This window comes from Carcharodon carcharias, chromosome 8, assembly GCF_017639515.1.
Source record: "Carcharodon carcharias isolate sCarCar2 chromosome 8, sCarCar2.pri, whole genome shotgun sequence".
In the NCBI taxonomy this organism is placed as follows: domain Eukaryota; kingdom Metazoa; phylum Chordata; class Chondrichthyes; order Lamniformes; family Lamnidae; genus Carcharodon; species Carcharodon carcharias.
Window position 1 is genome coordinate 49123741 of NC_054474.1, and position 25047 is coordinate 49148787.

At 38.7% G+C, this 25047-nt stretch overlaps 1 protein-coding gene across 3 annotated transcripts; it reads right to left on the bottom strand.

Moving 5' to 3' along the window:
• Positions 1–1122: 1122 nt before the first annotated feature.
• clk4a (CDC-like kinase 4a) lies at positions 1123–23933 on the bottom strand. Of its 3 annotated transcripts, XM_041193090.1 has the most exons (13): positions 23795–23933; positions 18945–19105; positions 18613–18865; positions 17327–17417; positions 16754–16820; positions 14841–14951; positions 12705–12871; positions 5254–5348; positions 5019–5148; positions 4858–4940; positions 4275–4354; positions 2992–3082; positions 1123–1594 (listed from the first exon to the last, which is right to left on the bottom strand). In XM_041193090.1, exons 2-13 carry the CDS (start codon positions 19103–19105, stop codon positions 1466–1468), a joined length of 1458 nt encoding a protein of 485 aa, XP_041049024.1. In that variant the 5' UTR covers positions 23795–23933; the 3' UTR covers positions 1123–1465. The 3 variants fall into 3 exon arrangements, with proteins under 3 accessions (XP_041049024.1, XP_041049025.1, XP_041049026.1); XM_041193091.1 differs by lacking the exons at positions 17327–17417; positions 18613–18865; positions 23795–23933; XM_041193092.1 differs by lacking the exons at positions 17327–17417; positions 18945–19105; positions 23795–23933 and having other exon boundaries at positions 18613–18800.
• Positions 23934–25047: the final 1114 nt, after the last annotated feature.

The window sequence follows — 25047 nt, forward strand, 5'->3', positions numbered from 1 at the left end:
TGACCTAAAGGCAGTCAAAAAAATGAGTTCCAAAAGATAGTACATTTATATCCTACATAACTTTTATCTAAGTAACATGAGCATCCCCTAGAATCTTGTCCAGCTCCTTTTTAAATATTCACAGCAAATCTGCACCTATTCAAACAAGTCAGAAACCTATTCCAAAGGCTACATCACACTTGGTCATCATAAATCAAACTGACGTTGAGCCCAGAATATTGGAATGTATTCCATTTACTGTCTGGCAGTGCAACATTATATAACTGACTTCATGCAGGGTTGCTTAGAATTTCCTATCCAGCAACATGTAACTTGGAAATGATCATCCCCCAACATCCAAACCTTCTGGTCCTCTCCCATTATTTATTGCACTTCATTTATTTATTTTCTGGCTGCTTTGTCAGGTGGGGAGTTCTGCTGGTGTGCTGGTTAATATTTATCATGTTTTGCACTGACTTTTGAGTTGTTTTCCTGTTAATGTACTTATGCATTCTCTGTGCATGTTGTAGAACTGTGAAGTCAAACCTGAACAATTGTTTTGCTCAGAATTACCCAAGTTTTTTACCTAACTATATTTAAATAGGTTGATTCACAACTTCCATTCACTAGTTTTACTTTCTTTCCATGGTTGCTGTATTTTTACATTCCACGACTTATTTTGTAGACCTGTACCCACAGTGCTGTTACCATTAATAGATGCAAACTTTAGCTGCAGCACTGCCCACAGCAAGGGCTTTGTACTGAATCTTCAAGATTATAGATTTGGAAGATGACATTGAAATTCCTGCTCTATCTTCTGGTTACAAAAAAACCCATTGGAATGTTCAGAAGTTTTGCTCATTATTTACAATTACATATAAAAGAAAAGCAACCAGCCTTTTTCAAATTGAAACAGAATTTCTAAATAAAGGATCATTTGTTTATATGTACACAAGTTATGAATTGAACTGTCATGTAAAGTTGCAAACTTACAGCTCAGATTTTAAATAAACCCATCTGATAGATGATTATCTAGTGCATCACTGGAACTGAGCCATGAGCTGAGACTATTACAGCCTCATTAATACCCAGTTTATTTTTGTAAACATAAAACAAGTTCTCATTTCATACAATGTAGCTGGATACAATAAAATCACAACTTTATTGCACAATGTCAATATTTACATAAGTTGAGGTAGTATAATACAAAAATCAGTTTTAGAAAATGTTTACCAACTTTCCAAGAATTGTATCATAAAGCAATAGTGGTTCAAAAAAATTAGCACATGCCCACACGACAACACCAAAAAATGGCATCTTAGTAAAATTTTACTACACAATATGGACATAATTTTACATACACTTCAATTTCAAAATTTATGATTTGAATACAGACTGACACAGTCTAGTTATTCTCCAATGGAGAACTTGGAATTAATTTACATGTACAAAATGGTTCATTTTGTAAGCCATGGTCTCGCTCTCCTCAGTGTGAAAAAAATGGATGTTGTAATGCTTGATCTAGCCGTATTCTTTTCGAAGGTTCATATGTCATCATCTTTTCAATGAGGTCAAAGAGTTCCTGATGTTCAGAGATCTGAGAAGTCATGTACTCCTGAAAAGAATATACGTAAATTACAGAAAAGTAGAATTTCAATATCTACTTTACCACCCCAGTCTCCTCTTCAAGTAATGGAAGGTTCATTAACAGTGCTATGAAGGCACACTTACTTGGCAACAATCTGCTGCCTGATGCTCAGTTTGTTTCTTCCAGGGCCACTTAACTGCATACGTCATTAGAGACTTGGTTCAAACATGGACAAAAGAGCTAAATTCCAGAAGTGAGATGGAAGTGACATCAAGGCAGCATTTAACCAAGTCTGGCATCAAAGAACTCGAGTAAAATTGAAGTCAATGGGAATTGAAGGAACACTCTCTACTGGTTGGAGTCATACCTAGCACAAAAATGATGGTTGTGGTTGTTGGAGGTCAATCATCTGACCCCAGCACATTGTTGCAGGAGTTCCTCAGGGTGGTGTGTTAGGCCCTAGCATCTTCAACTGCTTCAATGACCAAACCTCAATCACAAGTTCAGAAGTGGGGATGTTTACAGATGATTGCAATGTCGATTACTATTCATAATCCCCCAGATACTGAACAAGTATGTGCCTGCAAGCAGCAAGGCCTGGGCAGAATTCACGCTTGGGCTGTTAAATGGCAAGAGGAATTCATGCCACACTAGTGCCAGGCAATGACCATCACCAATAAGAGGGAATCTAATCATTTACCCCTCCTTATGATATTCAACAGCATTTCCACAGCTGAATCACACACCATCAACATACTGGGTGGGGGTTACCAATGACCAGAAACTTTACTGGACTAACCATATCAATATTGCAACTACAAAGGCAAGTCAAAAGCTGGGAATTCTGCAAATAAGTCACCTCCTGGCTCCCCAAGGCACAAGTCAGGGCATGATGGAATACTCTGCATCTACCTGAATGAGTACAGCTCCAATAACGTTCAAGAAGCTCCACACCATTCAGGACAAGGCAGCCCATGTGATCAGCACCCCACCCACCATTTAAAACATTCACTGCCTTCATTACCAATGCACAGTAGATTGGGCTGTTCAAAACCCGTGACATTTACCAAAAGCAGCAGTCACATGGGAACACCACCCCCATCACTGGCATGTTCCTCTCCAAGGCACACACCATCCTATCTTAGAACTATACCACTGTTCTTTCGCAGCCACTGGGTCAAAATCCTGGAACTCCCTCTCTAACAGCACTGTGGGTGTACCTACACACACTGACTGCAGCGGTTCAAGGCAGCTCACCACCATTTCAAGCGTAACTAGGAATAGATAATCCGCCGATGCTGCCAGACCTGCTGAGTTATTCCAGGTAATTCTGTTTTTGTTATAGATAATAAACGTTGGGCTTGTCAGTGATGCTCACATCCATGAACAAATTTAAAAACAGAAAATGTCATTAAAATTCCTACCTTCAAAGGTTTGCAGCGTTTCCTAACATATCTACCGGCAGAACTGTTTTCATCCCAATCTAGTCGCTCATGGTGAAAATACTTGCATTTCCTGAAAACAAGATGCCATTGGTATGTCACTCATGATCTTGCACATGAAAATTAAGCATGCTCGTTAATATGACATTGCAAATTTGTAAAAGGTGAAATCAATGAAAAAGATGGTTTTAAGACTTCAACAAAATCTTACCACATGCAGAATAAGCTAGAGATACACCTGCAGTATCTACATTCAGCAACTAAATGCAGATATGTACATTTAGTTAACAGTAATTATGAAGAGTGAGATATTGGTTGCTGGAGGACTGACACATTCGGACATCATGTTTAAAAACGTTTCCAAGCAAACTATTGAGAAATCTTGAGATTCTGCTTGCACACACCACAGAGAAATATGTCCCATCTATCCAAGCCCAAAGAGCTTAGGTCCAGATTGGCAGAGCCATAGCTTAAGGATATCTAGTACCATACCAATAAAGAGCATTTGTGCACTTAACTGTTCCTTGTCCAGCTGGGAGCACCCCATCAGAAAACAATGGCTTGCACCATTATTTGGAGCAGAATGGTGAAAATACCCAGCTCCCAGCAAGACCAACTCTGAGGTTCCTTGAATGATCCTTTAATCATCAACAATGTCTCTGGCTTATGTGAGGCATGTCTGGTTCAAATGTAAAGTTACCAGGTTTGATATTCTGGTGAAAGGTCACAGACCTGAGGCACTAACTGTTTTTCTCTCCCCAGATGCTGCTTGATCTGCTATTTCTGACATTTTGTGGTTTATTTTTTAATTCAAAAAGATTAGGAGTGAAAGACGCTGTTTACATTAACATGAAGAAAAACAAGGAAATATTCCAAGCAATAAGATCATTAGAAAAAGTATTTTAAGTTATTACTATTACAAGGGCCTCAATCAACCATCTTCACTCCACCACACCCAATATCAAGGTTTGGTCATACCTTTATCAAACAGCTAGTTATTTTCAACTTTGTAGAGTGAATTTCTCAAGATTACTTTGCCAATTAAGTTCACAATCTTAAGAATATACAGCATGGATGTAAAGCATCAAAGAGAAATCAGATACAAAAGAAGAAATTCATACTTGTTAGTAAATTGCTTTGCACGATGAAACAAAGTCAAAAACTTTAATCAGAGAACAAAACCAAAAATATAGATTTGGTGTAAGTGACTAGAAGGGGCAAGTGACTGGAATGACAAGTAGACAAACATTTCTAAATATACTTACCGTGTTCTATTAATCATACTGGTTGGAATGGGTCCAAGTACTCTTTCCATCATAGCAAGATGCTCCCGGCTGTCATGTGTCTGAACAAAAAAAATGTGAAAAGTAAGATGGCATCCCAGTGACAGTCGTTAGAAGGAGTTTGAAGTTATACTTTCCACCATTAAGGAGGAATGGAATAAATGCAAAGTACATTTCTCTGAATTGAGGGCAATGCACACAATGTATAACACAGGCTAGATGCAATTTAGAGACCAACATACTTAAAGCACAAAACCAGGATAGTCCTCCCTACTGGGCCAGATTGATATTCCAACTCAAATAGATTGGAAATGGGCTAGTCTGAGAAATTTGGAATTTAGATTCAAATTTGCTTTAAGATGGGCTGACACCATCCAAAGTTATTTTGCTATTCTTTCTTGCAGAGGCTATGAAATTATCTTAGATTTCAGAACATAAAGAAAGTGCTCACTACAAGACAAAAACGTTTTAGCTACACAGTAAACTAATTCTAAACAGGCAGATCAAAAACACTAGATAACCAGTCCACAGTTCTAAAAAGACGTAGAAAAATGTTAGTTCTTACCTGAAAAAGTGTCAAACCAAGGTAATATTCAATTAGTATACATCCTATGCTCCATACATCACATGGGTGTGACCATCCCAATTCTGAAAATATTATGAGTAATATTAAAAACCAGTTCATAACATTTAGCAAAAAAACCTCCCAAATTATTCTGTACTAACCTAATATGACTTCAGGAGCTCTGTAATGTCTTGTAGATACTACAGTACTGTGATGTTCATCATCAAATGTTGCACTACCAAGATCCACAACTTTGATGTCCGCATTTAGCACTGTTCTATCATCATGCTTCTATGAGATAAAAATTAATTTGCACAATTAAAACAACTTATTCAGTTGTGAACAGATCTAAAAAAAAAAAATTAGATAAGCTTAATTGAAGAGAAGCCACTTTACCGTTTTACTGTTATACTCTATGCTGTAGTCAGAATTCACAAACAGGATGTTTTCAGGTTTTAGGTCTGTATGAGTAAGCTTGTTCTGATGCAAAACTATTGAGACAGAAAATTATGAACTTATTATTTGAACACGTTTATGAATCACTGTGGTTTAAATTGAGAGTTACCAAATGACAAAGTAACAGCCGCAAAAGAATAAACTCAAATGAGATTATAAAAACTATACAGAGTCATTTAAAAGTCATTTTCAATTATTCAAATATCAGGTTACTTATGGGGTGATAATACAAGTGAGAAACAGACTGAATATAGGTCAGAAGGAAAATGTATAAAAGGAATGAGAGGCAAAGAGAGTATGAGAAGAGACTGGCAGCAAACATAAGTATCCTATAAGCATATAAATAGTAAAAAGGTACTAAGAGGATGGGCGGGGCCAAATAGAAAACAAAAAAGGAGATCTACGTATGGAGATGGAGAGCATGGTTGAGGTACTAAATTAGTACTTTGCACCTGTCTTTACCAAGCAGGATGATGCTGCCAAAGTCAGAACGAAAAAGAGGTACTGAGGCACTGGATGGGCAAAAATTTGCTAAAGAGGACACATTATGCTGCCTATACGTAAAGTTAAGTCACCGAGACTGATGGAACACCTGAGGATGCTGAGGGAAGTTAAGCAAAATTAAAGAGGCACTAGTTCATCAGCAATCCCTTGTGTGGAGTATTATTTTTTTCTCGTGGTTGGCTGGGGTTTAAATGAGGTGTCAGCATTGGTTGAGGGACCATAAGCCATCTGCGAACCCAATCTTAAAACTCACAGGCTCCTTCCCCAGTGAAAACATTGGTTGTTGGCTGGTAATGGTGGTGGCAAATTGTTGGCTTGAGCATCTGCCCTCCCTTTCACCATTCTGTGGCTTATTTACTGGAAAGCTGTGGCACCATTTTCATGATGGATTGCCCTTTTAGTAGGGATTGGGCACCTGTTTCCCTGTATTGCTATTAAGAGAGCAAATACTCACATAGGCTATGAGATTGTTTTTGAAATGTTTCTTTTGACCCCCACGTGAATGGGCTCCCTGCTACAGCTGAGAGAAATTGCCTAGGCGAAGTTGGCCCCATCCATCTCAGCTGATCTGAGATTATCATGGCCTCTAAACTTGGCATATCTGCATCTTGGAGCCACTCACGCTTTTTCTTTTGTCCTCGCGCTTGATTCTTAAGATTCTAAGACAGCGTTGATGTTGCTGCAGGGCTTGGTATGACATTTGTAAATTGTCCCAAGCTTCAGCACCATAGAAAAGCATAGGGAGAACCACTTCCCAAAATACTTAGTTTAATGTCTAGTCTATTATTACGATTCTCAAAAACTTGAGTAAGCGCAATTTAGCACTGGCTGGCCTAGCACATTGGATTTACTGTATTCGTCAGTGCCAGCTTTTTGGGACAGATAGCTTCCAAGATATGGGAAGTGAGACATTTCCCAATACTTGTGAAGGTGTTGGATTTGATACTTTTGGTGTGGGCTGGTAGAGCAATTTATCTTCCTGGTATTTGGGCAAACCCAATGCTCTCATAGGCTTTGGCAAATACATCTAGGTTTTCTAGTATCGTTTATCTTTGAGATATATATTAATGACGTCTCAGTTCTCAATACTTCCACAAGTTGTGTCACCTGAAAACTTTTGAAACTGAGCCCAGTACACCCAAGCCTACATCATATATATTAATGGCCTAGACTCAGATGTGCAGAGCTCAATTTCAAAAATTTGCAAATGACACAAAACTTAGCAGTATTGTGAACTGTGAGGAGGATAGTATTGGTTTTCAAGAGGACACAGGCTAGTGAAATGGAGCAGATATGTGGCAGTTGAAATTTAATGAAGATTAAGTGCGAAGTGGTACATTCTGGTAGGAAGAGCAAGGAACGGAAACAAAGATCACAATTCAAAAGGGGGAGCAGCAGTGAGGCATGTTCACAAATTATTGAAGGTGGCCAGACAAGTTGAGAAATTGGTCAAAACGCCATAAGGCAGCAGTTACCAAACTGTGGGTCGTGACTGAAAGAGCAATGGGGTCATGCTGGGGTAAGCAAACTGCAACAATTCCGAAACCAAGGCTGGTGACTGGCTTATTGCTGCGATGCGCTGCCTTTGTTAGGCGGGGCTCCCTTGGGGATTTCAGCAAATGTTAGTGTCAGGGTGGGGAGGGATCACAGGAGCAGCAGACAGCAATCAAATCAAACAGCGAGAAAGAGGAGAACCTACGGTTAGCGGACCAGAGAGTATGCGAACGGAGGTGAAGCTGTGATTGGCGAGTCGGGGTAAGGAGGCAAGGCTGGAAAAGCCACCCTAGAAAGTTCCAGAGCTCCTGCTTCACTTGATCTTCTTGTACCCTGCAGCTCAACAGCCTAACACAGTCACTTTGATTGTTAACAGCATATTACTTTTAATACCATGGACAAATTGTTATGCAGATATTGTACCTCCAACAGTGAGTCTCCTAACTCCATTGCAAATGAGAAACAAGGTACGAAATGTGTTCATCAATACAATGAGGCTTTCCTCGAGTATGGTTCACTAGTGATTTTGCCAAATAAATCATAATGCCTTATTTGTCTTCAAGTGCTGTCAGCTTTTGCAGCAAGAAAGTCAGTTTAAGAGGGCCCTCATCTCAGAACAAGCTCAAAGAGCATTTCTGAGGTGAGCTACCGGTTTGAACAGGCAAAGAAGCCTCACATAGAAACAGAAAATAGGAGCAGGTCAATCAGTTGTGCGAGCCTGCTCTGACATCCAATATGATCATGGCTGATCCTCTATCTCAACATCATACTCCCGTGATCTCCCCATGCCCTTTGATGCATTTGGAGTCCAGAAATCTATTTTCTTAAATATATTCAGTGACTTGACCCCCACAGGCTTTGGTTGTAGAGAATTCCACAGGTTCACCACCCTCTGAGTGAAGATGTTTCTCCTCATCTCAGTCCTAAGTCGTCTACCCCATATCCTGAGACTGTGACCTCTTGTTCTAGACCTCCCAGCCAGAGGAAACATCATCCCTGCATCCAGTCTGTCCATCCCTGTCAGAATTTTATGCGTTTCAGTGAGATCCTCTCTCATTCTTCTAAATTCCAGTGAACGTAAGCCTAGTCAGCTCAATCTCTCCTCTTACAACAATCCTGCCATCCCAGGAATCAGTCTGGTGAACCTTCACTGCACTCCCTTTATAGCAAGTATATCCTTTCTTAGGTAAGGGGACCAAAACTGCATGCAATACTCCAGGTGTGGTCTTTTCAATGCCCTGTACAGTTGCAGTAGGACATCCTTGCTCCTGTACTCAATCATCTCGCAATGAAGGACAACATACCATTTGCCTTCTTAGAATCTTGCTGCACCTGCACGCTTGCTTTCAGTGATTAGTGTACAAGGACACCCAGGTCCCTTTGTACATCAAAATTTCGCAATCTATCACCATCTAAATAATATTCTGCCATTCACGTTATACTGCACCTGCCGTATATTTGCCTACTCACTCAACCTGTCTAAATCACCTTGAAGCTTCTTAACACCCTCCTCACCAAGTTTTGTATCATCAGCAAACTTGGAAATATTACATCTGGTTCCCTCATCCAAATCAGTTGATATATATTGTGAATAGCTGGGGCCCAAGCACTGATCCCTGCAATACCCTACTAATCACTGTTTGCCACTCTGAAAAGACACGTATATTCCTACTCTGTTTTCTGTCTGTTAACCAATTCTTAATCCATGCCAATATATTACCCCCAATCCCACATGCTTTAAGTTTACACACTAATATCTTGTGGGACTTTTATCAAAAGCTTTCTGAAAATCCAAATACACCACATCCACTGGTTCTCCCTTATCTATTCTGCTAGTTTTGTCTCAAAAGCACTCCAGAAGGTTTGTCAAACATGATTTCCCTTTCATAAATTCATGTTGACATTGTCTAATTCTGTGGATATTTCCTAAGAGTCCTGTTATCACATCCTTTTTGGTAGACTCTAGCAATTTCCCTACGTTAGGCTAATTCGCAGTTTTCTCCCCCTCTCTTTTTAAATAGTGGGGTTACATTTGCCACCCTCCAACTTGCCAGAACTGTTCCAGAATCTACAGAATTTTGGATGATGACAACCAATGCATCCACTATTTCCATGGCCATCTCCTTTAGTGCCCTAGGATGTAGATTATCAGGTCCTGGGGACTTATCGGCTTTCCATCCAATTAATTTCTGAAGCACAATTGTTTTAGTAATACTAATTTCCTTCAATTCCTTCTTCTCACTAGGCCCTTGGTTCCCTAGCACTTCTAGTAAGCTACTTATGCGTTCCTCCGCAAAGACAGAAATAAAGTTGTTTTAATTGCTCTGCGATTTCCTTGTTCTCTGTTATAAATTCTCCGGTTCCACCTGTAAGGGACTTAGATTTGTCTTCACTAATCTTTTTCTTTGAATGCAGAAATTTTGATTTTACTTGCTGTAATTGATATGGTTAAAATGTATGGGGAGAGAGGGAAATAAGCAGTGCTTCTGTCAAACACTATGAAGCAAAGAATTGAGGCATTGGCAGCGGAGCAGGAAACCACACTAGTGTGAAGCTGGATTTAGTACAGTTATCTATATCAACTCCCATGTTCGATTCCTCAATCAGCTACAAATGTCACAGATTAGGGGCGCAGTATCACCCACACGGCCAGGTTTTGAGAGACTGTGCCAGCATGCATGCCCATGTGTCTCATTAGATCTAATGAGTACAGAAAACAACATTTTTACAAAGTACTTAAAAATAGATATTTTCACACGTATATCATGTGTTCTACGTTTATCTTTAATATGCAAACTAATTAAATACTGAACGCTACTATTTTGATATTGTTGACATCTGGGGTCATGCTAATTTTAAAGCATTAAATGGGGTCACACTGGTAAATGGTTTGGGAAGCACTGGCATTCGAGATCCTGGGCTTTATAAGTAAAGGCATAGAGCACAAAAGCAAGAAAGTCATGATGAACATTTATAAAACTCTGGTTCAGCCTCAACTGGAGTATTCCAATTCTGGGTCCCGCATTTTAGAAAGAACATGAAGGCTTTGGAGAGATGAATAAGATAATTCAGGAAAATGGTTTCCACAATGAGGGATTTCAGTTGCATGGATAGATTGGAGAATTTGGGGTTGTTCCCCTTAGAGAAGGTTGAGGGGAGATTTAATAGAAGTGTTTTCAAAATCAAGAGGGGTCTAGACAGAGCAGACAAAAACTCTTCCCTTTCGCAGAGGGTCAGAAACCAGACGACACTGAGTTAATGTAGCTGGCAAAAGAGGCAAAGGAGTCATGACGAAAAGCATTTTTGTGAAAAAAAGCAAGTGTTTGGATCTGAATTGCGTTGCCTGAGTGTGGCGGTGACTGATACAAGCGGGACTTTCAAAAAGCAGTCTGAATAAGCACCTAAAGAGGAAAAGAAAATTACAGGGCTATGGAAAGAAGGGCAGAAAAAAAGGGATTAGCTGAGTTGCTTTTGCAAAGAGCTCAAAAGGACACAATGGGCTAAATGGCCTCCTTCTGTGCTGTAACCAATGATTCTAGATGGTGGAGACTTATTAAAAGTGCATATTTCTGTGGTATATCCATTTTCAACTGCATTAATTAAATTACACCAGGTTAGCACTCCACATAAAATAAGTTTTTCAATTGTGTGGCTGCATGAAAGATTTTAAGTTTGCAATCATGTTAACAAGGGAAACTTGAACCATAAATTCACTTCAGGAAACTGGTGCAATTTGTGCCTAGAGTGTCAGAATTGTTACAGTGCAGAAGGAGGCCATTCGGTCAGTTTCTGTGTTTAATAGGTGGATATCCATTTACCAAATCAGGCAGCAGAAGACATTCTATGAATCACAATTGTTTTGTTAAACTATAGTTCAGAACAAATACCAATTTCCGCTGTTCCCTTCTGAATCCTCCCTCTGTCCAGAAGCTAACCAACTCCTGGGGAAAAACCCAGCTCTCTATGCACAGGCTTCAATGAACATTACCTGCTCTCAGTTTACTCTGAAGCTTGTCCAGATTTACTCTTAAAGGGACCTGCATTTCTAACATTATCAGTCTGCATTAGCTTGATTGATAAGCAATTCCCTCAGTGCCACTCTCTGGCCTTCGCACCGTAACTCTGCACATTCTCTCTTTTCAGATAACAGTCTAATGTCCTTTTGAATGCTTTGATTGAACCTGCCTTTACACACTCAGGTCGTACATTCCAGACCTTGACCACCTGCTGCATGAAAAAGTTTCTCATCTTGCTTTTGCTTCTATTGCCAATTACTTTAAATCTGTGTCTTCTTGTTCTTGATTTTTTTCAGGAATGGGAACACAGTTTCTCCCTATCTACTCTGTCCAGAGTTAATTCTCAATTGTGGCCAAAGCAGAAACACTACATGCAGATTGTGATCTGAACATTTTCCAAGAAATGTTACTTCTTACATCATGTGTATTCTGAGAATAAATTGTCCACTCTTATTTGAACTAATCTGGTTAAATAAGCAATACAATACCATGCCCCATTTATGTTACAAATAAAGATAATTTAGAGATTTGGACTAATAAGCTAGCAATTATGAAGTCAAAACTTCCCATGGCTGTTTGAAAATTTGAATTTAATTTAAAAAAAAACTTTGGAAATATAAAAAGCTAGCATCAGTAAATGACTGTAGTAAGTCCCAATTGGCTGACGTGTTTTTGAGAAAGAAACCCACCATCTTGTTGGGGGCCTGGCTTTTATGCAGCCCCAATTCAAAGTTCCCTTTATTTGGCCTTGCCGCTTAGGTGTACCAAAGTGCAACAACCATGCACTACAGTAGTTCAAGCAGTTAGTTCACTGCTAGCTTCTCAGGGCAACGAAAGATGGACTTAACCAGCGATACTGCATCCCAATAATTAATTTTTTAACATTTTGTGCTAAATTAATACAATTTGCTTGATATGATTGGATAATTCATGTTTTCAGTACTAAGTAACCTTGCAGTATCAGATCTATCAAATTTCATTCCAGACACTGTGCTGCTGTTGGTAGCAGACTTGAGACAGCCACTGAAATTGAAGATACCTGCTCTGGACAGTTGGAGAACAACCTTTTTGAAGAATATTGGAATAAATGATTGGAAAAGCGTATTTAGCTTCCCTAATTATACTTGCTACCTACATACATCAACTTGGTGTAATAAGTTTGCGAACAGCAAAAAAAAAGGAACCTGTTCAAGATATTTTTAATTACATCACACAATGAGCATGTACACACTATCATTCAGTGAAAAGTTGTTATACATATAGGATAGGGATAAACACATGTACCGAATCAAATCTTCAAATCAAACATTTCACGTGAAAAGCAACACAAAAATTCTGCACTAATAAGATATTATTTTTTGTATAAGTTTTACTCACAGTTCAGGGCATGACAAATCTGATAAGCCATGTGTCGGATATGATGCATTGGAAATGGCATAAAATTATTTTCCTTTAAGAAATCGTAGGTACTGAGTCCAAGGAGTTCAAACCCAATACAAATATGTCCATGATGGTCAAACCAATCCAGTATTTGTACACATCCACTGCAAATTAGAATAACCCATATTACCAAAAATAATGTACTAACAAAACAAAAAATAGAACAAAATTACTTCAATTTTAAATGGCACTTTCTAAAGAATTACCAGCCTGGTATGAATTTCAGGCTCAGATGCACTTGGAGAAGATTAAAAGCACTATGGCACCACCAATTCAGCAGTGCAGGGAAATCCAAAGATTTTTTTTTACAAGTAAAAAGCACAGAAATCATACTGTAACAAAATATCCTTCCTTCCCTGCTTTTGAAATGCAAAGATAGGGAAAACAGCAGGGACTTCTAAATCTTTATACAATATTTAGGCGTGTTGTTTAACCATGAAGGCTAAGACGACTGGAACATGGATCGCGGGCTATACCGAAACAGCCAATCTTGGGCAGAGTAAGGGGGGGGTGGGGGGGTCCAAAGCTTGGGTTGATTAATGTGGTGGGTAGTGCTCCCAATCACTATCCAATACACAAATGACCACAGGTAGAGTCAGGCTTATATTCCCACTACTACTGCATTATTTCACACCACTCATTTTTCAGGTTCACATGAGAAATGAATACATAAGGTAAAGGTACATTAGTTTGCACTCATGGAATGGAACCCTTGTTTTGAATCACTAATTAAATGGAAAGAGGAACAGAAAGCTGGTAGAGGTAAAGCTAAAGGCTACTTCAAAAGTGCAATGTGTTTCACTAAATCCAAACCATTTAATACTAATGGTGGACAATTCCACAAAAACTATAATTTAATTCACCATCATATTATAACTCAGGACAGCTGAATGTGAGCATGAACCACGAGTTCAGATTTATACACAATAGCAAAATAACTACTGTCTGAAAAACGTTTAAACCTGTAAGCATCAAGCAAAACTTCAGGATACTCAGCTAGATAAAATGTTTCACTTAAGTTGCAAAACTGCAGAGAAATGTAGCTGCACATTCTATGCTCTTCTTGCCGTTGGTTAACTTATCCTGCTTTATTAAGGGGCAAAATTCCATCTACGGGAGAGATAACTTATGATGCTAGGGAAGAAGCCTACAATTTCTTCAATGAAGCTTAAATTACATTTGCTTCCTTTAAGCATAGTTCATGCAAGCAGCTAAAATGTGCACCAGCAAATGCAACAGCTTTTATTGCTTGAAAGACAACTGGGACACAAAGGTAGACCTACCATCACAAAGCTAAGCAGACAGTCAACCAGCACTTTAATAATAAACTGAATTCTTGTTAGTAAATGAGCTAGATTGATTTTGTTTACTATAGCAAGGAGAGGGGTAACTTTCTTCAATTCAGCTTTTGTCATTATTTAAAAATAATTTGATTGGAGCTATGCAGAGAAAAATAATTTGCAAACATCAGGTTCAAATTGAAAGAACAAAAACAAGAGAAGAGAAACTCTAAATAGGACAAGTTAATAAAGTTGCTTTCTTGCTCGCCCGGTTGTGCAAGTACAAGTATCAAGTAATGTCAGAAGAGAGATTAGGTCATTATTACAGTGCTGTATGCAACAGCATGCTGTGAGCAAACTAGTCATTGCATTACACGACTGCACTTCAAAATGCACTTCACTGGCTAAGTAACTTGCCATGGCTCCTTCAACAGCACCTTCCAAACATGTAACCTCTACCATCTTTAAGGGCAAGGGCAGCAGATGCACCTCCAAGCTCTCCTTCAAGCCACATGCCATCTTGACTTGGGAACTATATCAGCGTTCTTTCATTGTGCTTGGATCAAAATCCTGGTACTCCCTTCCCAGCAGCACTGTAGGTGTTGCTGCACCAGATGGATTGCACCGGTTCAAGACGGTGGCTCACCACAACTCTCTCAAGGGCAATTAGGATGTGCAACAAATGCTGGCCTTGGCAGCAATACCCCCACATCCCATGAAAGAATAAAAAATTATAGAATTTACATGTGGAAGCCCAGGGAACAATGTTAACCTTAATGCTATTTTTACTTACGATGCATTAGCGCCCCTTTTGCTCAGTTCTTCAAGTACACGTACTTCTGAGTGCGCTGCTTCACGGTACCTAGCAATATTCTTTATGATCTTCATTGCAATATATTCACCCCTGAAAGAACAGTAATGTAGCTTAAATGTTAATATGTTCGGAAATAACGTTGTTCAGTTAACAATATTTGAAAAGTCGCAGCTCAGTCTACTTACAAACATGTTATCAGTTATCACTTGAATGACCCCATGGGATACATACGGTACAAAAAAAGGGTCAAATTTTAAGTATAAATTGCTTTCATATTTCCTGGAATCCGACAGCCAACAAATTAAGCAATTAACATATCTCCCGATTTTGTTTTCAATCTAAGTAGATCCCATTTTTAAATCTCTCGAAGCAACATTTTTGAAAGTAGCTTGCCAACAATTCTCCCTTTTCATAAATGCCTCTTCCATGATAACAGCACCACACATGAAACACTGGCTGCAATATTAAGTGGGCAGGGGGCTGAGAAGAGGCGAGATCGTGTTAGATGCTGTGATCATTTGAAAGTCTAAAAGTGGCAAAAGGAAGTTTAAAACAAAATATTAATCTTTAAAGGATGGAGGGGGAGATGAGAAATAGGTAATGGAAAGAAAATAACTTGCATTCATGCAACATCTTTCATGACCTCAGATCATCCCAAAGCCATTACAACGAATGAATTAACCTTTAAGTGCCGTCAGTGTTATGATGTGGGCTAAAATGGCTGCCAATCTGCACGCAGCAATGCCACACAAAGAACAATGATATAAACACGCAATCTTTTTTTAAACTGACATTACATAACATGTTAAGCCAAAACACAAGGGGAAACACACCTGCACTTTGAATAGTGGCATGGGATCTTATGTCACTCAGGAGGCTGGGCGGAGCCTCAATTTAACATTTCACAAAACTGGTCACACCCCCACATTGAATTAATCACTGTGGTGACTTTCCACTTAATGCACCTGCTTGCCTTAAGTCATTTTGTTATTTAAAATCTGGTTACTTTCACTTGGCAAACCAGGTATTTACTAAAGAAAATAAACCCTTTTGCTGTACACCATGTTAACGCTTCTAAATATATCAAAGAATACTATTTTTTAAATGCAAGAAAGCTTAAAGTTTATGGGCAATTTTACACAAGATAATGCAAATGAGTTTGAGGAGAAAGTTGAGCCACAAAATCAATTCAGAAAACTAGTAAAATTTGCACCCAAACTGCTTACTGTGCCCAAAGTGCAACAGTGCTAAAATATCAACCTCCTTTCACACTCCTTCCAAATTAAGGTCCCCAACTTCATCTGGGTGGTCCTATTCTCTTTATTCTTTTACTTTCTGAATGTTTAGTAAAACCCTTATCATTTCCTTTTAGCTGTTGTTTTTCATATGCTCGTGGCCCTTTTAGTCATCTTTTTCCACAATTCATTTACTGATATTTCCACTGCTCATTTATTGATTGGATTCATCTGTTGGTCTATAAATATATTAATTCATTGGTGCCTACTTTTCCATTCACTGTTGCCCACTGCTCTAAATTTACTATGCTTCACCATATTTATTAATTCATTTGCATTTAGCTAGCTGTGCTACAATATTCATCAACTGCCTTTCTTTATTGTTAAATGAGTCATTATACAGGTGGTTTCTGTTGCATTCTCAGGTTGGTTTCTTATTGTGATTATATGCTGTCAAAAAAGGGCTCTTTTTGTTCAACTATACGTTCTTCAGTTTACATCGATACTCTTCACCTTCCGTTTCAACAGTGACTTCTGTTGTTCACTGTTTTAGGGTGCTTGGGGAACAGAAAATCTTTCAGCACTGCAGAGTCTGAACTTCCCATATCAGGGTGATGACAAATACTAACAAACCAAGGCATTGGTAAAAGTACTTACTTTTTTAGGTCGAAGCACTCTACAACCTTTCCAAAAGCTCCTTCTCCTAGGCTACAAATTATTTCATCTGAATGGAAAGAAAAATTCTTTAAAAACTTGCACACAAAAAACTTACTGCCTTAAAAATATATAAGTCTCAGTAAAAGATTAAAACATCCTAAATGATTAACACTTTAAATTTAATACAGCTTTATACTAAAAATATGGTCAAGTTTAAAATTTTACTTTGATAAAGGGCATTCCTGATACTAAGACCCTATACTTTCAAAATAAGTAACCCATGATTCAATTAAGTGGAAAACATCACCACCCCACTATTCACCAAAAGCTAGAGAAACCTTATTTTGAAGGTTTCCTGAACTATGCGTTTTCAGCATAAGATTAATAGGCTAACTTCAGTAACACAAAGAATGGCATACTTTCTAAAATTACATGTTTCAAATATGAAAAACAGGTTTTAGAATAGAATCATGGACCCTCCCCCCTCCACATTATGTCTTCCTCCCTCCCATATGTTCCCAAACTATGTCTTTAAAGTGTTCTGTAATAAGTTGTTACAAAAATATTCTATACATCTTGCTTTCAGTTTGTCTCCAGTGTGATATACCAGGTGACCCTCCTCATCATCCTCAACATTCTTGGTTCTCCTCTGGCGGTGACTCTTCTGTACACGATAAGCAGTCAGCAACATCATCCAGCCATTGAAAAAGGATAGTATTTCGGAACAGAACACACCATTCCCCAGGAGAGGATTCAGGTATTCATATACACGCCAATCCACGAAAGGCCACGGTAGGTTGACGGGTGCAAATTCAAATTCAATCCCCAGAAATTCACATGGCACACAGTGTATGTTACAGAAGAAAAACATGGCAAGGAACAGATTTTAAGATAAGATGCTTCTTTAAATTTTCAAAGCAACAAATGCATCAATACAAAATTCACCAAATCAAAGTTAATAAAAGACATCAAGATTCAAAGCATGTTGGGATTTACAAACAAAATATGGGGTAAAGCACCTTCTGAGGGGTCAAAGATATTGCGTATCTTTGAATGCAATATATGGTTGCAACTAGGTATTTATGATGGGGAGTAGGAAATGAAAAATTTAAGAATTTTGAATTGCAGGGCAAATTATGTCCTCTCTAAAATGGTCTAAAAAGCTAGGGAATGAAAACATGGTTAAGATGAATAATTAGATTTTCAAAAATCAAGGAGTCAATGGCCACTGTGGAAATCAGTTTCAACAGTCTGAAGGGCTGGCAAGAGGAACTGTAACTAAATTGTGTGGAAATAACATTGTTTTTAGTAGCATGGAGGCAGAATAGGTTTAATTCTAAATATTGAATGACTGCATTCAACATCAGGCTGCCAGAATACATCAATACCGCAGTTATGATGCATGGATCATTAACACTGGTCGAACTGCCAGTGATTAGACAAGCCCTTCTCAGAATGATTGGCATGACATGAAAACTATTAAGTTCAAATGTGCTATTTTAACTGTCCAAGTACACTTTATAATTTCTTATTCCAAGGGACTCCTATTAGCAAAACTGTTGTAAAGCAAAGTCATTACATAACTGGTAATAGTCTTCAAATCTGGATTTTTCTAACATTAAACAGTCTTATCAAGACACTGCCACTGATAACTATATTTGCAAATCTAAACATTATAACTGACACCACTTCCAAAATTTAATAGAAAATTCCTAGATTATCTTTCTAAAGTTTGACTCTCCAGATTTTAACACGTTTGGGATGCCTGCCCTACCCCAAAAATGATGCCTAATTTTTATGTAAAAACATAAGTATTCAAATACCCCAAATCTGTCAATTTCAAATAAATTTGTTCTTACCGAGTGCGAATGATTACTTGAACCAGAGTGATGTTTTTTAGGCCTATGCCTTTCCCGACTACTTTTTTGACTCCTTCCACTATCAGGTTTGCCTGACTTGCTGTAATTTTGATGACTATAGTAGTCGCGCTGGTGTCGACATTCTCTGTTGTGACAGCCATTCCTATATTCCATTTTGTACCCATCTCTGTATTCATGCTTTCCATCATGGCAATCCATATGCTCATTAACAGATTTTGTTTCCAAGTAATGGCTATAAAAAAAACTTACTAAATTACCAATCTTAACTATTGCTGTATAGGCTTCACACGTTATACGTTTGCTTTACTCACCTGTCAGAAGCCTTTGAGTGATGATGGCGCCTACGCCGTTTGTTTTCTCTTTCACTGCTACGGGATCGTTTTTTGCGCTTGTGATTGCTGTAGTAATCGCGGTGGTCCCAACTGTCTCCACTGCTCCAATCACAGCTTCTTGTACACTTCAAATGAGGCATCTATCCAATATATATTGTTTTGTCAATTTTGTCTCTTTAATCTTGACAATTACAGTTTTAGATGTAGCATTTAAGCTTTACAACGTTATGCACAAATAATGTCAAAATAATTACATCTAATAACGGGGCTAATTTTTAGAATTTAAGATGATTAAAAATTAAGGCTTTATAATTACAGTTATTGTGGACAATTTATGCTAGCCATCTGCAATTCCCATGCATATTTTTCTGACATCTAGTCTTGGAATGAGCCAGAATTTCCTCCATTTAAAATGCTGGAAATACCAAAATCCTCATTTTCAGCTCCCACTACAAACTCATAACTCATGCTACTGATTTCATCTGACACCTCTGCTTCAGGTTTAAATCGAACATTCAATCCCCCAGAGTTTCAATCCCCCATTGAGTTTCTGACCACAGCCTCACCATCCCCATACCTATCCATCCTCAGTCCAACCTAAAACCTTATCCAGACATGTCACCTTTAGATTTGACGACTGAAACCTGCCAAACATCAGCTCATCTAAAACTCTGCTGCCCATATACAAATAGGCACAATCCATCTCTCTGATGTACTCAGGCTCCTATTGCCCAACACATCCAATTTAAAATTATCAATTGTTCTAATCCCTCATGACCACACGTGTCTCTATCTCTCCAACCTTATGCTCTGAAGTGCCCTCCCTCTTTTCCTTCAACGCCCTCCATAAATCCCATGACATTGTTTTTGATTACTGTTGACAGTTCGCAAGGGGGCCCCTGTTGCCCAAACTGTTTCCTTCCTCTTCATCTTGGTCATCATCTTTTTTTATTGGTTTTCCTCAGCGTTTGCTTTTAAATTTGAAAAAATAAATTAGAAAGACAAAGATTTGCGTTTAAAAAGCACCTATATTGATCTCAGGGCATCCCAAAGTACTATATGGTCAATTAAGTGCTTCTGAAGTGTAGTCACTGTTGTAAGATAGGAAATGCAGCAGCCAATTTGCACACAAGCTCCCACCAACAGAAACGTAATAATAACGAAACTGTTAACCAAAGGCTTGCTTGAGCACAGGAATAGACCAGCTTGCAAACAGCAAGGGGGATAATTAGTCAGGCGCCACTCTGCACCAATGTGGCGCCTTGCAAAATTGTCTAGGTAAGGTTTATTTATTTTACTTAATTAAAATTGATGCATGTCACATACTAAAAACATCCAGTATTTGTGCAGCCAGATTTAAGACACTAGTGTACAGACAGAGGAAAGATGCTATTTGTCTCCTTCCCTTCTATGCACAATGTAAGCAATAATTAGCAATTTTATTTCAAGTTGGAAAGTGTGTGAAGTAAGCTGATTTCAAAATGTAACACTAAGATAAAAGCAAAAAACTGCAGATGCTGGAAATCCAAAACAAAAACAAAAATACCTGGAAAAATTCAGGTCTGGCAGCATCTGCGTATAGGAGCATTGTTAACATTGAGTCCGAATGACCCTTCCATTCGGACTCAAAATGTTAACTGTGCTCCTATCTACAGATGCTGCCAAACCTGAGTTTTTCCAGGTATTTTTGTTTCTGTTCAAAATTTAACACTCCCTACATCTCCCTCTCCTCCCCCACCTGCTTGTTACACTGTCTAAATTTACACAGCACAATGCAAAATCGGAAATAGGTGTCAAAACAGCTTATTTTAATTAGATAAATCCACAGGGCATTTTATTTTAAACCAATGAACGTGTGGTAGCACTCTAACCTCAGCCAAAACATTTGGTTCAATTGCCATTTGAGACTTGAGCACAATCTAGAGAAACACTTAATTGCAGCCCAGTTTCCATCGCTTCATTGGGCAAATTTGTAACATGGCATATAACATTATAGCATTGATAAAATTAAAAATAATTCCAGTTAGCAGCCTTTGAGTGGGTGCAAAGCAGAATGTATTTTTTACAGATTTGTATAACTGCACCCATTAGTTTAAAACTATTTTGACCATTTCAATGGGAAGAGAAAAAGGTGCTTTTTGAAATAATGTATTTATTAAAGATTGAGATGACAGTTCAAATATCAGTAATGTATACCAGCTTTCCTGAAATTAATAGGAGGGAACATGAGAAAAATCTGGAGGCAGTATTAGAGATACTATGTCTTCATTTAAATTATAGAGGAAATGAAAGCCTAAGGGAAGACAAGTCTGTGAACTACTGAGTACATAGCAGGGAGAACTTAAAACACTATTATCACCAATTTGAAATTGACACCATTCAAAGCAGGGGATTTCTCCATGTTTTAACATTTCACATTTATACCTCAACTCAAACAAAAATAAAATCTCATGCCAGTTTGTGGGGCCTTGCTATGTAGAAAGTGGCTGCAGGGTATGCATGTTACATAAAATACTTCACTAGTTAAGATGCATTTTAGGGCATCCTGGGGATGGATAAAGCATTACATAGGAATTACTGTTTCCAATAAAGAATTTATTTTGATAAATGTTTAAAATGATCTGAATGCAGTGTTGGAAGCCGAAGTTGTCAGTACAACTGACTGAAAGGTACCAATACAGCCTGGAAAATCAGACGCTGTATAAACTCAAACTGCACAATCCAGGTTCAACTCTAAACTTCAGCACTATGCAAAAATAACATGTCTGAACCCAGGCTTTTGGTAGAAGTTGAAGCTTTCAAGTAAAATTTTAATGGTATTTAAATAAACAGAAATTCAGTCCAGTGGTTAAATTTAATCAAATCCTGTTAGAAAACACATTGAGCAACGCAAGTAATCAGGTGTCAGCCTTGGCTTGGTGATCTTAATTCAGAAGACTGTGGATTCAAGCCCCATCTCAGAGGCCATAATCTTGGTTAACACGTTAGTGTAGTACTGAGGGAGTGCTAAACTATCAGTGTTATCTTACAAGTGAGACTTCTGCCCTCAGGTGAATGTAAGAATCCATGGCACTTTGCTAATGCAGGACTGTCCCAGCCTCCTGAGTAGCATTTATCCCTCAACTATCAGTAAAACACATCATTTGATCAAGTACCTCACTGCTGTGCACAAATTAATTTTTCCCACATTACAGTAATGATTAAATTTCAAAAAAAATATTTAATTGGCTGTGAAGCAGTTTGGGATGTCCTGCAGTCAGTAAAAGGCACTTGCATAAATGCTCTCTTTCTTTTACTAATCCGGCTGGGCTCCCACTGCAGTGTTACATGTGATATACTCGAACTATAAAATGGCAGCTATTGCGCATCTCAGGCTGTGGCAGGGAAGTGAGAGATGATTAACAACGAAAAAACACCACCTACAGGCATGTTTTCTCCATATACAGAATTGAATATAAAAGATAAAAGCAAAAAAACTGCAGTTGCTGGAAATCCAAAACAAAAACAGAAACAAAAATATCTGGAAAAACTCAGCAGGTCTGGCAGCATCGACAGAGAGCACAATTGACCCTTTAACAGAACTAAGTAAAAATAGGAAAGGGGTGAAATATAAGCTGGTAATATGGTTATATAACCAGCTTATATTTCATCCCTTTCCTATTTTTACTTAGTTCTGTTGAAGAGTCATGAGGACTCGAAATGTCAACTGTGCTCTCCTCTGCCGATGCTGCCAGACCTGCTGAGTTTTTCCAGGTATTTCTGTTTTGAATATAAAAGAGTTTTCCAATATATGCAATGTGCTTCTTATTCGGGCATCATCATTCTGCAACATGGGGATGCAGACCAGTTGCATAATTCTAACAGGAGCTAGAGTTTCATAAGCTCAGGATCACCATACACACAGTATCATTAATGCACTCAAGTGGAAAGTTCAATTATTCTGGCTCTCCGTGGACAAAGCCACAATGAATAGCAAAAATAAAGAACACCAACATAACTTCTGTACCAGACTGGGGATAACACTCGTATCGAAAGATTAATGATGCCTATTGGAAGATGCTTTTTGGAAATTGTGCAAATTACCAATAAATGCAAGCAGGTCGTTCGGTACGCAACTCGAAAGGGCGAAAATAAATTAATGTTCTTGATATTACTGTATTTCGGACCCTTAATTTCCAAGGGGAGTAAAATCGTATCTACTCTTCGTCCTCACCTTGCAATAATTGTTGCCCTATCCAACAGTAACTTGTTTAATTTAGCTTTCAGGACACCTCGACAGTGAAGCCAATAAATAATAACTGTTAAAAAGATCGCCCAAAACAAGATCCAAATTAACCTTGTAACGAGCTTTGGGGAGAGAGGGGGGAATGGACATATTCAAACAAAATATATCCGCGTAGATTAATTTAAAACAAAACCACTGAAGCGGAAATATTTTCTGGCTCGATTCAAAGGAAAACCTTTCGCAAGGCAAGCGCCCGTCGCCATTTTGTTGAGGTGTTTTCGGTCTCGAAGTATCTGGCGGATAATATATTTTTCAATAATGAAACCGACGATTATATTGACCACCGCATCCCTCTGGATACCAAGCCTTCACTACGATGCCAACCATCTCCCGGGGGTTATCAGGTTACACGGTGAAGAAATGACATCGAATAAACCGAAGAAAACCCAGCCAGTGACCCTGTCTTTAAAAATGTCTTCGTACTTTGCATACAACATATTTTGTTAAAATCGGAACACCTTCCCCTCCACACACACCCCCCCCCACCCCCCTGACCAAGAGCTGCTTGTTCTACCCATTACAAACCTGTTGCCAGTGTTCTTACCTCAACTCAGCTTCAAACCACAGACTAAAGACACAAAATGAAAACTCCGCTCCTGCACAAAATGGCGGACAGAGCTTCAACAACAATGAACGCTTACGTCAGCCTTTGGCGCATTTCCGGTCACGGGGTTGGGAGGGGGTGGGGCTCAGGTCAGAGCAGCTCAGCTGACGAATACGTGGCTGAATGTCATTACCGAGCAGCAACATAATTCCCCATCCATCCACCCTTAAGAACCGTAGAATGCCCCGCAACTGTATCTGATTGTTTCTTAAATTATGACAAATTTCTTTTATCTCCATTCCAAGTGAACAAGCTCCTGATATCAAGCCTAATGTTGCCTTTTGCCAGTTTGAAACTGTTCCTGACGTCCTGTTCTTACTGTTACCATGAAGTAATATTCCAATAATTTGAGTCACACCATTTGCGATCATAAGTCTGCGAAGTAACCTCCCTTTATACCCTCCCATCCTCCCTTAATTTCTCCATCCATGTAGACCAACCCATATTCACCATATGCCAACCCCTTCACCTTGCCACCCCCATCTGGCTTCACCCATCATGTCAATCACAAATAAGGCCTTCTCTGATTTTGTCCTTGTATTGCTTTTGCACCACATTCCCCATGCCCCTCCCAACTCTACTATCTTCTGGAGCATCCAGTGGAAAAAAGTCTCTCCCAATTGATTATAACTGCACTTTCAAGATCCCAACTGTCTTAACTTTTGGCCTGCCATTCATCACGTTCCTGTAGCTACCTATCTTCTCAACCACACCCTCACCTACACCGTTGATACTCAAGCCTGCAATAACAACAGCCAACCTGTATGTATATGTATATAATATATATAGCACCTTTGATGTAATAACATACCCCAAGGTGCTTCACAGGTGCATTTTAAAACAAAATTTGACACTGAGCCATATAAGGAAATAGTAGGGTAGATGACCAAAAGTTTAACCAAAGAGTTAAGTTTTAAGGAGCATCTCAAAAAAGGAAAGCAAGGTAGAGAAGCAGAAATGTTTAGGGAGGGAAGTTCAGAGTGTATAGCCCAGGCAACTGAAGGCACTGCCACCAACATTGGAATGATTAAAATTGGGACTGCTCAAGAAACCTGAATTAGAGGAGTGCAAATATTTCAGAGGTTTGTGAGGTTAGAGGAAGCTACAGAGATGGGGAGGGCTGAAGCTTCATTGGAGAAGAAAGCAAATACCATGAAATGTGAAGAGCATCACACCATGCTTTTGATTACTCA